The sequence below is a fragment of the Electrophorus electricus genome, chromosome 18, assembly GCF_013358815.1.
Source record: "Electrophorus electricus isolate fEleEle1 chromosome 18, fEleEle1.pri, whole genome shotgun sequence".
In the NCBI taxonomy this organism is placed as follows: Eukaryota; Metazoa; Chordata; class Actinopteri; order Gymnotiformes; family Gymnotidae; genus Electrophorus; species Electrophorus electricus.
In genome coordinates this window covers 3,393,741-3,411,203 of record NC_049552.1, presented here as the reverse complement: position 1 = coordinate 3,411,203, position 17,463 = coordinate 3,393,741, and the positions used below count along the sequence as shown (strand labels likewise).

The window sequence follows — 17,463 nt, the reverse complement described above, 5'->3', positions numbered from 1 at the left end:
GGGAGTGAGGGAGTGAGTGAAAGGAAAAACACAGAGACTTTCGTTTTTCCAGAAGTGTACGTGCTCTCTCTGAGGGAGTGGCTTCTATAACAGACAGCAGGAAGTCAGTATGGTTTTAGTGTGCACTGTTGGAATAACATTTAAAGTGAACATGAAACAATAACATGGAGGACTGTAGAACAGAACTAAAAGTGTTGGGAGTGTATTTAAAGAAACTTTAGATATAAACTGATTTCATGCATTGACGTTGTTAGAGCTGTTTTAGGGGGGCTATAGTCCCACCAAATGTTCTCCAGCTGCCCAAAGTAAACATGCATTATCAGTTTTTCAATAGTTTCAAAAGTTTTTTTCAAAGGTTTTTCTTATTTATTCTCTGTTATTCAACTGTGCTGTTTTACATGAACAGAAGCAAGAAACTGAAACGAGGTTTGAATATTTGGTTGATCTATGACAGTCTATTGCTTTTCACAGCTTTACTAATATCCTCAACACTGTATGTGTGAGGGAGAAGGTGTCTGTGTGAGTGGATGTTCCTGAAGGTGAGTGCAGAAAAACAAAATAAATAGAACACCTTATTTGTTCAAGTTCAAGTTTGGTTTATTTGTCACATACATAGTCATACACAGTATAACTCGCAGTGAGATGGTGGAGAGTGCTCTGTCCAAACTAAGGAAAAAGAAAACAGGGGTGCATAGAGAAATATATATATTCTATATATGTACAAAAATATATTAACAATGTATGTACAATATATGTATATTATGTTTATATACACAATGTGCAATGTATATGGTTGTGTATATATATATATATATATGTACACAATGTACAGAATGTACAGATCCATTTTGTAAAATGGCATATTTACAGTTTTTATGTTACATGGTGGTAATAGAATATATATATATATACAGTTATGCTACATGGTGGTGGTGGTCCCCACAGTTTATCAGTTTCCCTGATTCAGGGCCCAAATGGCCTGTGGAAAGAAGCTCCTCTTCAGTCTCTCTGTCTTGGTCTTCGGGGAGCGAAAGCGCCTCCCTGACCTCAACAGAGAGAAGAGCCTATTGTTGGGATGGGTGGGGTCCTTCACAATCCTCCTGGCCTTGGTCTGGCACCGCTTGTAGTAGATGGTCTGCAGGTCAGGAAGTTCCGTGTGAGTGATGCGCTCTGCTGAACGCACTACCCTTTGGAGTGCTTGTCTGTCCTGCTTGGTGCTATTCCCAAACCAGACTGTGATGTTCCCCGTGAGGATGCTCTCGATAGTGCAGGTGTAGAAGTTCCGCAGTACCTTGGAGGACAGTCTGAAGTCTCTTAGGCGTCTGAGGTGGTAAAGACGTTGACAAGCCTTCTTTGCCAGGGAGTTGGTATGGCGGGACCAGGACAGGTCCTGCGAGATGTGGACACCAAGGTACCTGAAACTATCTACTCTCTCCACCGTGGTTCCACTGATCCTCACAGGTTGGTAGTGCCGCTCCTGCTTCTTGCTGCAATCCACGATCAGATCCTTTGTCTTACTGACGTTTAGGAGGAGATTATTTTCCTGGTACCAATTTTCCAGGTGTTTAATCTCCTCCAGGTAGGCCCTCTCATCGTTGTCTGAGATCAGGCCCATGACAACGGTGTCGTCAGCAAACTTGACAATGATGGTGGAGCTGGAAGTGGCTGTGCAGTCGTAGGTGTACAGTGAGTAGAGCAGGGGGCTTAGGACACAACCCTGAGGAGCTCCAGTGCTGAGGGTGAGGGTGGATGAGGCACAGTTGCTCACCTGTACCGATTGTGGTCTGTCTGTTAGGAAGTTGGAGATCCAGTCGCACAGGGATGTATGCAGTCCTAGATCCTCCAACTTAGTAGTGAGCCTGGGGGGGATGATAGTGTTAAATGCTGAACTGTAGTCGACAAACAGCATTTTATCATCATTTCCCCTCCCTTTGTCCAGGTGGGTCAGTGTGGTGTGGAGCAGACGTGCAATTGCATCATCAGTGGAGCGGTTGTGGCGGTATGCAAACTGCAGTGGGTCCATGGAGGCTGGCAGTGAAGATGTGATGAAGTCTCTGACTAGCTTTTCAAAGCACTTCATCACGACTGATGTGAGGGCAACAGGGCGGTAGTCATTGAGGTCAGAGGGTCGAGGTTTCTTCGGGACGGGGACGATGGTGGATCGCTTGAAGCTGGCTGGGATGATACCTAGCGTCAGGGAGAGATTGAAGATGTCGGTGAATACCGGGGCTAGCTGATCTGCGCAGGCTTTGAGGACCCTCCCGCAGATACCGTCTGGTCCCATCGCCTTCCTGGTATTCACCCTTTTAAACACTCTCCTCACGTCACTCTCCGTGATGATGAGAGGGCGCTGTTCTCTTTGAAAGTCAGTTACAAACATTAACCACAATTAAATGTCATTACACTAGCAGAGGAAACCTGACAACTGGTGAACGTAAAGTCATCATACTGAAAAAGCCAATTAAAGTTTTTGCATTAACTTTTGCAGGATTTAGGGCAGACATGAATGGATGGCTTGTTCATGGCTCTCCAGTTTATTCATACAAGATCTGTACCTAATACAAACTTTGAATGACATGTCTTTTGAAAGAAATGTGCCTCTATGAGGAAATTTCTCCCAATAGTATGTTTTTGTCACAGATTCCAGGAACCACACTTATCACTGCCACGTCCAGCTCTGCCCACTGACGGCTCAGATCTGGTTCTCCAGAGTACTAATTCCACATACCTGTTGACTGTTCTCTCCATTACTGCCCTCCTATTTAAGCTCCCCTCCCTCGCTCACACTTTGCTAAGTATTACCATTCGCATGTTGCATACCAAGCCTGCCATGTATGTGTTTGTCTAACTGCTTTGCTGAATCCTGCCTGTTTTATAGACCTTGTCTACTGCCTGACCACTGGACACCTTCCGGGCTCCGCCTGGCATTTTCGACCTTGGACCAACCTGACCAAGATTACCAGCCTAACACCTCCAACCTGATTTGCAAGGCACCAAAGAACTACAACCTCACCCTACAATTCCTACCTGCCCCGAAATCTAAACAAAACCTGTGCCTTTGTTACAAGTTTTAATTTTATGCAAGTTTCATAATACTGACCTTTTTGGGTCATTTTAAAATTCTCCCAGGGGGCTTACGTCTACACCCCTCTAGTCTCTCATTCAGCACCACTCCTGCTCTACTGACCGATGATTCTTCTCCAGAGCTTCCTCTCTTCCTTACTGAACCACTTCTGCTACACTCCATCCCTCATTCTCCATCCTTCCTTCCCTTCAGAGACTGAAAGGATGAGGGCAGCGCTAGTTTTAGGCATCACTGTCTAAATATATACTTCAGTATTTATATATTTTTTAAACAATTAAAAACAATATCCTTAATGTCTGGAGTGGAAAAGGTCATTTTACCCCTATTGGCTGCCCCTCATGGCTCAAGTGTGTATTGCAAATCAGAAATGCTTTTCTTGAGGATATTTGTACTGTATTTGTTAGCATATATAGCCTGGTTCAGTAGAGCATTTCAGTTCTAAGTATGCTGAAGACATAGAAACCTTATATCTGGTTGTATATGTTCTCTACAGCTTGTATGTGGTTGTGTGTGTTCTCTACAGCTTGTATGTGGTTGGTTTTCTCTCTGTCTGTAGGAGCTGGTGTCAGTTGGGATGGAGGCCAGAAGAGGAGATATGACTGTGCTTGGCCACATTAAACACAAACTGGTGTGCTCACCTGACTTCGAGGCTCTTCTGGAGAACAAAGCTTGAGGAGAGTGAGGGTGGAGAACAGTGTGTCTTCTTATGGGGTCTCATTTGAGTTTACGGAGGTGTTCTATTTATTAGCAGGAGATGTAGAGCTCTTGGTCTTGAATGATACTTATTTATACACACAATTCAGTTTATTCAGGAAATTAAATTGACCTTGACCAGGTTCTGAGAAACACATGTAAAGGTGGAGAAGTGATGATTAAAATACAGCATGTTTGTCTCAGGCACTTGATTGTTCTTAGTATATGAATAATGATCAACCCTAAGAATGTTGTAAAAATGCAGAATGTTAGATATGATATACATGTTGCATATTACAAAGAATTTTTAAAAAGTTCAAAGCATATTATTTCGTCCCGTCATACTTTATTAAAATGTCTTATTATTTAGTCACATAACCTCATCAACAGTTGTATGTGTGCTTTTATACATACACACGCATAAAAATAAATGAGCTCAGATACAGTACTGACGAAGCAAATCTATCCTTTAGACTAAGATAATGTCAAGACGAATCAAAATACAAAATCAAGTCAAATACATTTTATTTGCTGGCACATGGATGATGTTTACAGAAATTGTGATTATGAGGAAATAGTCTAAAGAATATTGGAACAAGTCTCTTACTGCAAAAATTGAAGCGTGTACAAGTTTCATGTTTAGATAACAGTGATAGGTTATCTAGAGGCTGCCATGTGATATCTAGTCTTGCAGGGGCAACTACAGAGTGCCATTTGGGACAATTGCCACCTTCTGCCAATGTAACAATTTCTACACACTTTTTACCAACAGAAGATCCTAAAAACATCTATGTCTAGTCAACAGAACATCGCTTCCCTCCTTGGTGGAATCTGAGCTCAGACGAGAACCTTTCACAGCACGTTACTGTAGCTGCTCAGGAAAAACCAAAACGTTGCACTCAACTGCATGTATTCCAGTGAGGTCAGTGGGGTAGTGTGGAAAAGAAGGAAGGTTTTACTGAGATTGCTCCTCTCACTCTGCTGACCTACTCAGAGCCTCACTGGAAGAAGACACGTGCGACCTCACACCAGCTCCGATCAACAGAGATCACAAACTCGAACAAAACTGTCCACATTCTTTAGTCTGAACCGGGGATAGAGGGGCTGAGTGAACGTTGTGTGGACTCTGTGGAGGAGCTCCATTTTGTCAGTGACACTGTAGAAGGCCAGAATTCCTGCTTTGTGATCCAGATATACTCCTATGTTGGATGATGTATGAGATTGATTGAGGTAGGTATCATTGAAGTAGAATTTGGAACCAGAGGCAGTTAAACGCCATGAGCAACCCTCATCTCCACTAATGTTCTTGCTGTTTTTATAAGAGAGCACTACTGAAACATTCCCTTTTCTCTCAACCTCCCAATAACAACATTTGGACAGACCCTCACTGCATGTGACCTCATATTCAGCATTCAATGACATTACAAAATCATCCAATGATTGAGGTTTAATTGATACTTTTGTGTTCCTCTTAGATATCGTAAGTCTTCTGTTTGCCGTGTTTGGGTTAAGTGTGAGCTGGCAGGAATCTGACGGGGAGAAAAGACATCTGTGTTAATGATTTCTTGTTCTATTTCTTCCTTTTTTGGAGATTTTGCCTTCAGTGATGTTTGTTAGAGGAAAAGCAGGTGGGAAACTGTGAACTTCAGTAAGAGTTTTGGAGAGGGTGACTGATGAACCGAGGAAGAGTTGGAGTGTGAAATACGGTTCCAGAGAAACAGGAGAAGGAAGAGTTTCAGATGTGACTACACTGACATTCTCTTTCTTAAATCAATAACAACACTGGCTTTGAATCTGGAGTGTAGTTGTTGCACTAAGCCTCCATTAAAATGGTGTCAGAAATGGGATGTTTTCATGAGGCCACCAGGAGTGTGTCCATCCAAGCCAACCCCACTGCTGTGAGAGGATGGTATGGTCTCATGCAACAAAACAACAAAAAACCTAAACTAAACTAAAAACTTGTTACTTATGTATTTTGAATCAAAATATGTTTCCAAAAGTTCTGTCACCCATAATTCTTTGGTCCAGTAACTAGTATGGAAAGGTGGAAGGAACTGGATCCCTTTGTGTTGGCAGACTAATGATGGAGACTGAATACGGATGTTCCTGAGCCCAAGTCTCATACACCTGGATATTTTAGAAATACGTTTGTATGGTTTAAGTGCTTATTGCAGCCTTAATTATACATATAGACTTTCTGTAAACTGCAGCACATCCCCAGCAGTAAACCAGTTAACCGCTGCTTCGTTATGTTTGTATCTGCGTAAGGATTGGTACTGGGAGTGTATGAGTGCAGGTGTGGTAATGAATTCCTCATACTCACATTTCAAGAACTCCTCTCTGGTCTTTGGTTCCACTGGCAAGATACGGCAAACTATTGAATATGAAAATCCACACCTTAAAATCAGTTTATTTCTTTAAACAAACACACTCTCTCTCTCTCTCTCTCTCTCTCTCTCTCTCTCTCTCTCCTCATACACACACACACCCCACTTTTTTTTTTAGGTGTTACCAAAAATATAATAATCCCACACTATTCATTTACTTTAATGTAGCTACGAGGCTCTTTAAAACAAATAAATATGCGTTTAGGCCATGTCATACCTCCAGATCTTTTGACCACTTCAAGATTACTCAGGTCATCATGGGTTAGTTTGAGCATCTCAGAGCCAATTTTCTTCACAAATTCTAAAGAAAACTGGGGCTTTTCTTTGATACTGGATATGTCAGTAACCAGAGGAACAACCAAGACAGAGGGGAAGATCTGCAGAGAGATGAGACAACCAGAAGATTAATAGAGGCTAATGAGGGGAGATCAGTTCCAGAACATTAATGGAGACTAACGAGGGGAGATCAGTTCTAGAACATTAATGGAGACTAACGAGGGGAGATCAGTTCCAGCAGTAAGAGCTTCCTGTAGATTATCAGAGATACTTGGAGTGAGACTGAGGCTAATCCTAGATTAAATCAATTTCCAATATCAATTCACCATTGGCACTTCAATTTAATGCAAAACTTGATCCATGTCCAGCAAACCAGAATATTTTGTCATTAGGGAGAGATGGGATGAGGTCTGTTGGAGACACCTTGTAATAGACCCTTTTATAGCCAGTGATGTTACCTGGAGGAAGTGAATATGATCATCTACGTGTGAAAGCTGCTCCAGCTCAGTGTCTCTCCTCCTCAGATCAGCGATCTCCTGCTCCACATTGCTCACGAGTTCTTCAATGTGATTCAGTTCAGTTTTTTCCTGAGCTCTGATCAGCTCTTTCAGCTGTGAGCGTCTTTGCTCAATTGACTTAATCAGCTGAGTAAACAACTTCTCAATGTCCTCCATTGCTGCCTGTGCAGAGTGCTGTGAGGAGACAGAGAAGTAGCCAAACATGGAGCTTCTCACTGACTGACTAGAGAAGAGATCTGAATTATTCTGTCTGGGAAAAGCCACCCTGTCTTCTTTGGACAGTACCGTACTCACCTGGAGAAACTCCTTAGTCTCTCTTAACTCCTGCAGCTTCTTGTCTCCCTGCTGGATTCTCTCTGTGTTCTGCCTTTGGATGTCTGCCAACTGGGCCTAGACAAAGAAAACTGGATTTCAATCTTATATTCCACAAAAATACATATACACACAAAATTCCAGGAAGTAACTGTAGGGTACTGTAGTTAAAAATCTAATAATAATTTCTGGTTTCCAAAGTAAATATATATGATTTGCTGTATTGAGTGTGTTGAATATCATGACATCACCATATTGTAACAAATCACTTTGTTAATTAGCACTTTGTCTGTTATTAATTATAGTTGTAATTGTACTCGTGTGTGTGAGTGTGAGTGACAGACAGACACTACTCGTATTCACGCTGCTTGTTTATGTGAGTGCCATTTCGATTATCGTTTGTCTCGTGTCTAATAAATGTCTCTCTGCACTGAGAAAGGTCTGTGCATCCTGCTCCTTGCCCTGGAGCACTCGGGCTGTTAGGTTATCCTGTTTAGTTCTTTATCAGTTAGTTTTATCTTGGGATAAACTCAAACGTTTTATGGAATATGAAAGAATCCAATAAACAATTTTCAAAGATGACTGATGTTTCATGATAAATCATGCTTCCTCAGTTAAAGAAACTTACCTGTTTCACATTTCGTTGTGCTTCAGCTGAAGACACCTCATGACTAATGTGAGAATCCATGCACAGAAGACATATGAGCTTCTGATCAGTGCGACAGAATGCCTCTAGAAGTTTGTCATGATGAGGACAGATCTTCTCCTGGAGATTCACGGAGGCCTCGACCAATTTGTGTTTCTTGTAGGCAGGAGATTCATGAATCTGAACATGAGCTTCACAAAAAGACAGCAGACACACCAGGCAGGACTTCACGGCTTTGCGTTTTCTCCCACTGCAGACGTCACACTCCACATCTCCAGGTCCAACATAAGAGTCAACAGGAGGAGCATCTTGGAGTTTTGTCTTCTTCAGTGTGTCAGCCAGTTCAGCCAGCATGGCGTTCTTGTTGAGATCCGGTCTTCCAGTGAAGGTGTGTCTGCACTGAGGGCAGCTGTAGGATCCCTTCTGATCTTCCTGATCCCAGCAGTCATTAATACAGCTCCGACAGAAACTGTGTCCACAGGGAACAGTCACCGGATCCTTCAGCAGATCCAGACAGACTGGGCAGCTTAACAAATCCTGAGTTATGAAGATAGCTTCTGCCATTTGAATGCACTAACAAAAGCTGTGTAGCCAGTGAGAAAGTGGGAGAGAGAGAGAAAGAGTGTGTGTGTGTGTGTGTGTGTGTGTATGTGTGTGTGAATGAGGGAGTGAGGGAGTGAGTGAAAGGAAAAACACAGAGACTTTCGTTTTTCCAGAAGTGTACGTGCTCTCTCTGAGGGAGTGGCTTCTATAACAGACACCAGGAAGTCAGTATGGTTTTAGTGTGCACTGTTGGAATAACATTTAAAGTGAACATGAAACAATAACATGGAGGACTGTAGAACAGAACTAAAAGTGTTGGGAGTGTATTTAAAGAAACTTTAGATATAAACTGATTTCATGCATTGACGTTGTTAGAGCTGTTTTAGGGGGGCTATAGTCCCACCAAATGTTCTCCAGCTGCCCAAAGTAAACATGCATTATCAGTTTTTCAATAGTTTCAAAAGTTTTTTTCAAAGGTTTTTCTTATTTATTCTCTGTTATTCAACTGTGCTGTTTTACATGAACAGAAGCAAGAAACTGAAACGAGGTTTGAATATTTGGTTGATCTATGACAGTCTATTGCTTTTCACAGCTTTACTAATATCCTCAACACTGTATGTGTGAGGGAGAAGGTGTCTGTGTGAGTGGATGTTCCTGAAGGTGAGTGCAGAAAAACAAAATAAATAGAACACCTTATTTGTTCAAGTTCAAGTTTGGTTTATTTGTCACATACATAGTCATTCACAGTATAACTCGCAGTGAAATGGTTGAGAGTGCTCTGTCCAAACTAAGGAAAAAGAAAACAGGGGTGCATAGAGAAATATATATATTCTATATATGTACAAAAATATATTAACAATGTATGTACAATATATGTATATTATGTTTATATACACAATGTGCAATGTATATGGTTGTGTATATATATATATATATATGTACACAATGTACAGAATGTACAGATCCATTTTGTAAAATGGCATATTTACAGTTTTTATGTTACATGGTGGTAATAGAATATATATATATATACAGTTATGCTACATGGTGGTGGTGGTCCCCACAGTTTATCAGTTTCCCTGATTCAGGGCCCAAATGGCCTGTGGAAAGAAGCTCCTCTTCAGTCTCTCTGTCTTGGTCTTCGGGGAGCGAAAGCGCCTCCCTGACCTCAACAGAGAGAAGAGCCTATTGTTGGGATGGGTGGGGTCCTTCACAATCCTCCTGGCCTTGGTCTGGCACCGCTTGTAGTAGATGGTCTGCAGGTCAGGAAGTTCCGTGTGAGTGATGCGCTCTGCTGAACGCACTACCCTTTGGAGTGCTTGTCTGTCCTGCTTGGTGCTATTCCCAAACCAGACTGTGATGTTCCCCGTGAGGATGCTCTCGATAGTGCAGGTGTAGAAGTTCCGCAGTACCTTGGAGGACAGTCTGAAGTCTCTTAGGCGTCTGAGGTGGTAAAGACGTTGACAAGCCTTCTTTGCCAGGGAGTTGGTATGGCGGGACCAGGACAGGTCCTGCGAGATGTGGACACCAAGGTACCTGAAACTATCTACTCTCTCCACCGTGGTTCCACTGATCCTCACAGGTTGGTAGTGCCGCTCCTGCTTCTTGCTGCAATCCACGATCAGATCCTTTGTCTTACTGACGTTTAGGAGGAGATTATTTTCCTGGTACCAATTTTCCAGGTGTTTAATCTCCTCCAGGTAGGCCCTCTCATCGTTGTCTGAGATCAGGCCCATGACAACGGTGTCGTCAGCAAACTTGACAATGATGGTGGAGCTGGAAGTGGCTGTGCAGTCGTAGGTGTACAGTGAGTAGAGCAGGGGGCTTAGGACACAACCCTGAGGAGCTCCAGTGCTGAGGGTGAGGGTGGATGAGGCACAGTTGCTCACCTGTACCGATTGTGGTCTGTCTGTTAGGAAGTTGGAGATCCAGTCGCACAGGGATGTATGCAGTCCTAGATCCTCCAACTTAGTAGTGAGCCTGGGGGGGATGATAGTGTTAAATGCTGAACTGTAGTCGACAAACAGCATTTTATCATCATTTCCCCTCCCTTTGTCCAGGTGGGTCAGTGTGGTGTGGAGCAGACGTGCAATTGCATCATCAGTGGAGCGGTTGTGGCGGTATGCAAACTGCAGTGGGTCCATGGAGGCTGGCAGTGAAGATGTGATGAAGTCTCTGACTAGCTTTTCAAAGCACTTCATCACGACTGATGTGAGGGCAACAGGGCGGTAGTCATTGAGGTCAGAGGGTCGAGGTTTCTTCGGGACGGGGACGATGGTGGATCGCTTGAAGCTGGCTGGGATGATACCTAGCGTCAGGGAGAGATTGAAGATGTCGGTGAATACCGGGGCTAGCTGATCTGCGCAGGCTTTGAGGACCCTCCCGCAGATACCGTCTGGTCCCATCGCCTTCCTGGTATTCACCCTTTTAAACACTCTCCTCACGTCACTCTCCGTGATGATGAGAGGGCGCTGTTCTCTTTGAAAGTCAGTTACAAACATTAACCACAATTAAATGTCATTACACTAGCAGAGGAAACCTGACAACTGGTGAACGTAAAGTCATCATACTGAAAAAGCCAATTAAAGTTTTTGCATTAACTTTTGCAGGATTTAGGGCAGACATGAATGGATGGCTTGTTCATGGCTCTCCAGTTTATTCATACAAGATCTGTACCTAATACAAACTTTGAATGACATGTCTTTTGAAAGAATTGTGCCTCTATGAGGAAATTTCTCCCAATAGTATGTTTTTGTCACAGATTCCAGGAACCACACTTATCACTGCCACGTCCAGCTCTGCCCACTGACGGCTCAGATCTGGTTCTCCAGAGTACTAATTCCACATACCTGTTGACTGTTCTCTCCATTACTGCCCTCCTATTTAAGCTCCCCTCCCTCGCTCACACTTTGCTAAGTATTACCATTCGCATGTTGCATACCAAGCCTGCCATGTATGTGTTTGTCTAACTGCTTTGCTGAATCCTGCCTGTTTTATAGACCTTGTCTACTGCCTGACCACTGGACACCTTTCGGGCTCCGCCTGGCGTTTTCGACCTTGGACCAACCTGACCAAGATTACCAGCCTAACACCTCCAACCTGATTTGCAAGGCACCAAAGAACTACAACCTCACCCTACAATTCCTACCTGCCCCGAAATCTAAACAAAACCTGTGCCTTTGTTACAAGTTTTAATTTTATGCAAGTTTCATAATACTGACCTTTTTGGGTCATTTTTAAAATTCTCCCAGGGGGCTTACGTCTACACCCCTCTAGTCTCTCATTCAGCACCACTCCTGCTCTACTGACCGATGATTCTTCTCCAGAACTTCCTCTCTTCCTTACTGAACCACTTCTGCTACACTCCATCCCTCATTCTCCATCCTTCCTTCCCTTCAGAGACTGAAAGGAGGAGGGCAGCGCTAGTTTTAGGCATCACTGTCTAAATATATACTTCAGTATTTATATATTTTTTAAACAATTAAAAACAATATCCTTAATGTCTGGAGTGGAAAAGGTCATTTTACCCCTATTGGCTGCCCCTCATGGCTCAAGTGTGTATTGCAAATCAGAAATGCTTTTCTTGAGGATATTTGTACTGTATTTGTTAGCATATATAGCCTGGTTCAGTAGAGCATTTCAGTTCTAAGTATGCTGAAGACATAGAAACCTTATATCTGGTTGTATATGTTCTCTACAGCTTGTATGTGGTTGTGTGTGTTCTCTACAGCTTGTATGTGGTTGGTTTTCTCTCTGTCTGTAGGAGCTGGTGTCAGTTGGGATGGAGGCCAGAAGAGGAGATATGACTGTGCTTGGCCACATTAAACACAAACTGGTGTGCTCACCTGACTTCGAGGCTCTTCTGGAGAACAAAGCTTGAGGAGAGTGAGGGTGGAGAACAGTGTGTCTTCTTATGGGGTCTCATTTGAGTTTACGGAGGTGTTCTATTTATTAGCAGGAGATGTAGAGCTCTTGGTCTTGAATGATACTTATTTATACACACAATTCAGTTTATTCAGGAAATTAAATTGACCTTGACCAGGTTCTGAGAAACACATGTAAAGGTGGAGAAGTGATGATTAAAATACAGCATGTTTGTCTCAGGCACTTGATTGTTCTTAGTATATGAATAATGATCAACCCTAAGAATGTTGTAAAAATGCAGAATGTTAGATATGATATACATGTTGCATATTACAAAGAATTTTTAAAAAGTTCAAAGCATATTATTTCGTCCCGTCATACTTTATTAAAATGTCTTATTATTTAGTCACATAACCTCATCAACAGTTGTATGTGTGCTTTTATACATACACACGCATAAAAATAAATGAGCTCAGATACAGTACTGACGAAGCAAATCTATCCTTTAGACTAAGATAATGTCAAGACGAATCAAAATACAAAATCAAGTCAAATACATTTTATTTGCTGGCACATGGATGATGTTTACAGAAATTGTGATTATGAGGAAATAGTCTAAAGAATATTGGAACAAGTCTCTTACTGCAAAAATTGAAGCGTGTACAAGTTTCATGTTTAGATAACAGTGATAGGTTATCTAGAGGCTGCCATGTGATATCTAGTCTTGCAGGGGCAACTACAGAGTGCCATTTGGGACAATTGCCACCTTCTGCCAATGTAACAATTTCTACACACTTTTTACCAACAGAAGATCCTAAAAACATCTATGTCTAGTCAACAGAACATCGCTTCCCTCCTTGGTGGAATCTGAGCTCAGACGAGAACCTTTCACAGCACGTTACTGTAGCTGCTCAGGAAAAACCAAAACGTTGCACTCAACTGCATGTATTCCAGTGAGGTCAGTGGGGTAGTGTGGAAAAGAAGGAAGGTTTTACTGAGATTGCTCCTCTCACTCTGCTGACCTACTCAGAGCCTCACTGGAAGAAGACACGTGCGACCTCACACCAGCTCCGATCAACAGAGATCACAAACTCGAACAAAACTGTCCACATTCTTTAGTCTGAACCAGGGATAGAGGGGCTGAGTGAACGTTGTGTGGACTCTGTGGAGGAGCTCCATTTTGTCAGTGACACTGTAGAAGGCCAGAATTCCTGCTTTGTGATCCAGATATACTCCTATGTTGGATGATGTATGAGATTGATTGAGGTAGGTATCATTGAAGTAGAATTTGGAACCAGAGGCAGTTAAACGCCATGAGCAACCCTCATCTCCACTAATGTTCTTGCTGTTTTTATAAGAGAGCACTACTGAAACATTCCCTTTTCTCTCAACCTCCCAATAACAACATTTGGACAGACCCTCACTGCATGTGACCTCATATTCAGCATTCAATGACATTACAAAATCATCCAATGATTGAGGTTTAATTGATACTTTTGTGTTCCTCTTAGATATCGTAAGTCTTCTGTTTGCCGTGTTTGGGTTAAGTGTGAGCTGGCAGGAATCTGACGGGGAGAAAAGACATCTGTGTTAATGATTTCTTGTTCTATTTCTTCCTTTTTTGGAGATTTTGCCTTCAGTGATGTTTGTTAGAGGAAAAGCAGGTGGGAAACTGTGAACTTCAGTAAGAGTTTTGGAGAGGGTGACTGATGAACCGAGGAAGAGTTGGAGTGTGAAATACGGTTCCAGAGAAACAGGAGAAGGAAGAGTTTCAGATGTGACTACACTGACATTCTCTTTCTTAAATCAATAACAACACTGGCTTTGAATCTGGAGTGTAGTTGTTGCACTAAGCCTCCATTAAAATGGTGTCAGAAATGGGATGTTTTCATGAGGCCACCAGGAGTGTGTCCATCCAAGCCAACCCCACTGCTGTGAGAGGATGGTATGGTCTCATGCAACAAAACAACAAAAAACCTAAACTAAACTAAAAACTTGTTACTTATGTATTTTGAATCAAAATATGTTTCCAAAAGTTCTGTCACCCATAATTCTTTGGTCCAGTAACTAGTATGGAAAGGTGGAAGGAACTGGATCCCTTTGTGTTGGCAGACTAATGATGGAGACTGAATACGGATGTTCCTGAGCCCAAGTCTCATACACCTGGATATTTTAGAAATACGTTTGTATGGTTTAAGTGCTTATTGCAGCCTTAATTATACATATAGACTTTCTGTAAACTGCAGCACATCCCCAGCAGTAAACCAGTTAACCGCTGCTTCGTTATGTTTGTATCTGCGTAAGGATTGGTACTGGGAGTGTATGAGTGCAGGTGTGGTAATGAATTCCTCATACTCACATTTCAAGAACTCCTCTCTGGTCTTTGGTTCCACTGGCAAGATACGGCAAACTATTGAATATGAAAATCCACACCTTAAAATCAGTTTATTTCTTTAAACAAACACACTCTCTCTCTCTCTCTCTCTCTCTCTCTCTCTCTCTCTCTCTCTCTCTCTCTCTCTCTCTCTCTCTCTCTCTCTCTCTCCTCATACACACACACACCCCACTTTTTTTTTAGGTGTTACCAAAAATATAATAATCCCACACTATTCATTTACTTTAATGTAGCTACGAGGCTCTTTAAAACAAATAAATATGCGTTTAGGCCATGTCATACCTCCAGATCTTTTGACCACTTCAAGATTACTCAGGTCATCATGGGTTAGTTTGATCATCTCAGAGCCAATTTTCTTCACAAATTCTAAAGAAAACTGGGGCTTTTCTTTGATACTGGATATGTCAGTAACCAGAGGAACAACCAAGACAGAGGGGAAGATCTGCAGAGAGATGAGACAACCAGAAGATTAATAGAGGCTAATGAGGGGAGATCAGTTCCAGAACATTAATGGAGACTAACGAGGGGAGATCAGTTCAAGAACATTAATGGAGACTTACTAGGGGAGATCAGTTCAAGAACATTAATGGAGACTAATGAGGGCAGATCAGTTCCAGCAGGAAGAGCTTCCTGTAGATCATCAGAGATACTTGGAGTGAGACTGAGTTTTTCAGGGCTTGCGGGGGTCAGATTCCAAGACTCAGATTAAGGCTAATCCTAGATTAAATCAATTTCCGATATCAATTCACCATTGGCACTTCAATTTAGTGCAAAACTTGATCCATGTCCAGCAAACCAGAATATTTTGTCATTAGGGAGAGATGGGATGAGGTCTGTTGGAGACACCTTGTAATAGACCCTTTTATAGCCAGTAATGTTACCTGGAGGAAGTGAATATGATCATCTACGTGTGAAAGCTGCTCCAGCTCAGTGTCTCTCCTCCTCAGATCAGCGATCTCCTGCTCCACATTGCTCACGAGTTCTTCAATGTGATTCAGTTCAGTTTTTTCCTGAGCTCTGATCAGCTCTTTCAGCTGTGAGCGTCTTTGCTCAATTGACTTAATCAGCTGAGTAAACAACTTCTCAATGTCCTCCATTGCTGCCTGTGCAGAGTGCTGTGAGGAGACAGAGAAGTAGCCAAACATGGAGCTTCTCACTGACTGACTAGAGAAGAGATCTGAATTATTCTGTCTGGGAAAAGCCACCCTGTCTTCTTTGGACAGTACCGTACTCACCTGGAGAAACTCCTTAGTCTCTCTTAACTCCTGCAGCTTCTTGTCTCCCTGCTGGATTCTCTCTGTGTTCTGCCTTTGGATGTCTGCCAACTGGGCCTAGACAAAGAAAACTGGATTTCAGTCTTACATTCCACAATTATCATATATGCACAAAGGAAATGTTTAATGAATGTTTTGCTTGAACCAGCAACTTTCCAATTACAAATCTAATACCTTAACCACTAAGCTACCACTGCCCCTAATCACACAATAACAGCATTAGTGAGGCTGTATATGACCTTAGCCATCAGGGAGGACAATATGAATTTACGTTTAAAGAGGTTTTGTTATTTGCTTGGGTTAAAAGTGAGTTTGGAGGGGGTGGGTCTGGGACGCTAGATGTCACTGTTGAGCCTTTTGGAGGTGTTGTGGGTTTAATTCAGCAAAAGAGATGGAGGGAGGTGGTCTGGGGTCTAAGCGTTTGGAACAGGATTTTTGACATCTCATCCTACGTATATTATATTTGTTTAACGAATTTTTGTTTAATAACTGCTTTTTTAAAAATTTTTAAAATGGAATCTTTTACATTTATAAAGGCATTCTTATCTGTTCCTTAGATTTGCTGTATTGAGTGTGTTGAATGTCATGACATCACCATATTGTAACAGATCACCCCTCAAATATGGTGAATCATTACACCCCTAGTGATCTGATAATCCACTGATTTATGTAGAAAGTAGGTGTATTCACTGATTGTGCATTTGACCCATCCTATGGCCTGCTTAGGCTATCCATGGTGAATTCAGAAGTGAAGCACCATATTATCCTATTTAGTTCTTCATCAAAGGGTTTATGGAAAATGAAAACAATCAATCAACTATTTTCAAAAGTTGCCGGATGTTCCACAATGCATCAATGGTTCTTCAATTAAAGATCCTCAGTACTTACCTGTTTCACGTTTCATTGTGCTCCAGCTGAAGACACCTCATGACTAATGTGAGAATCCATGCACAGAAGACATATGAGCTTCCGATCAGTGCGACAGAAGGCCTCTAGAAGTTTGTCATGATGAGGACAGATCTTCTCCTGGAGATTCACGGAGGCCTTGACCAGTTTGTGTTTCTTGTAGGCAGAAGATTCATGAATCTGAACATGAGCTTCACAAAAAGACAGCAGACACACCAGGCAGGACTTCACGGCTTTGCGTTTTCTCCCACTGCAGACGTCACACTCCACATCTCCAGGTCCAACATAAGAGTCAACAGGAGGAGCATCTTGGAGTTTTGTCTTCTTCAGTGTGTCAGCCAGTTCAGCCAGCATGGCGTTCTTGTTGAGATCCGGTCTTGGAGTGAAGGTGTGTCTGCACTGAGGGCAGCTGTAGGATCCCGTCTGATCTTCCTGATCCCAGCAGTCATTAATACAACTCCGACAGAAACTGTGTCCACAGGGAATAGCGACCGGCTCCTTTAGCAAATCCAGACAGACTGGGCAGTTAAACAAATCAAGAATTGTGATGATAGCTTCTGCCAT

At 42.3% G+C, this 17,463-nt stretch overlaps 2 protein-coding genes across 2 annotated transcripts; both read right to left on the bottom strand.

Annotated features, from left to right (window-relative positions):
* Positions 1-4,286: 4,286 nt before the first annotated feature.
* On the bottom strand, positions 4,287-8,581 carry LOC113569283 (E3 ubiquitin-protein ligase TRIM16-like). The gene is made up of 6 exons (XM_035536323.1): positions 7,900-8,581; positions 7,254-7,349; positions 6,900-7,133; positions 6,383-6,542; positions 6,102-6,152; positions 4,287-5,307 (listed from the first exon to the last, which is right to left on the bottom strand). Exons 1-6 carry the CDS (start codon positions 8,479-8,481, stop codon positions 4,817-4,819), a joined length of 1,614 nt encoding a protein of 537 aa, XP_035392216.1. The 5' UTR covers positions 8,482-8,581; the 3' UTR covers positions 4,287-4,816.
* Positions 8,582-12,868: 4,287 nt separating this feature from the next.
* On the bottom strand, positions 12,869-17,463 carry LOC113567851 (E3 ubiquitin/ISG15 ligase TRIM25-like). The gene is made up of 6 exons (XM_035536012.1): positions 16,882-17,463; positions 15,955-16,050; positions 15,601-15,834; positions 15,002-15,161; positions 14,684-14,734; positions 12,869-13,889 (listed from the first exon to the last, which is right to left on the bottom strand). Exon 1 carries the CDS (start codon positions 17,461-17,463, stop codon positions 16,894-16,896), a length of 570 nt encoding a protein of 189 aa, XP_035391905.1. The 3' UTR covers positions 12,869-13,889; positions 14,684-14,734; positions 15,002-15,161; positions 15,601-15,834; positions 15,955-16,050; positions 16,882-16,893.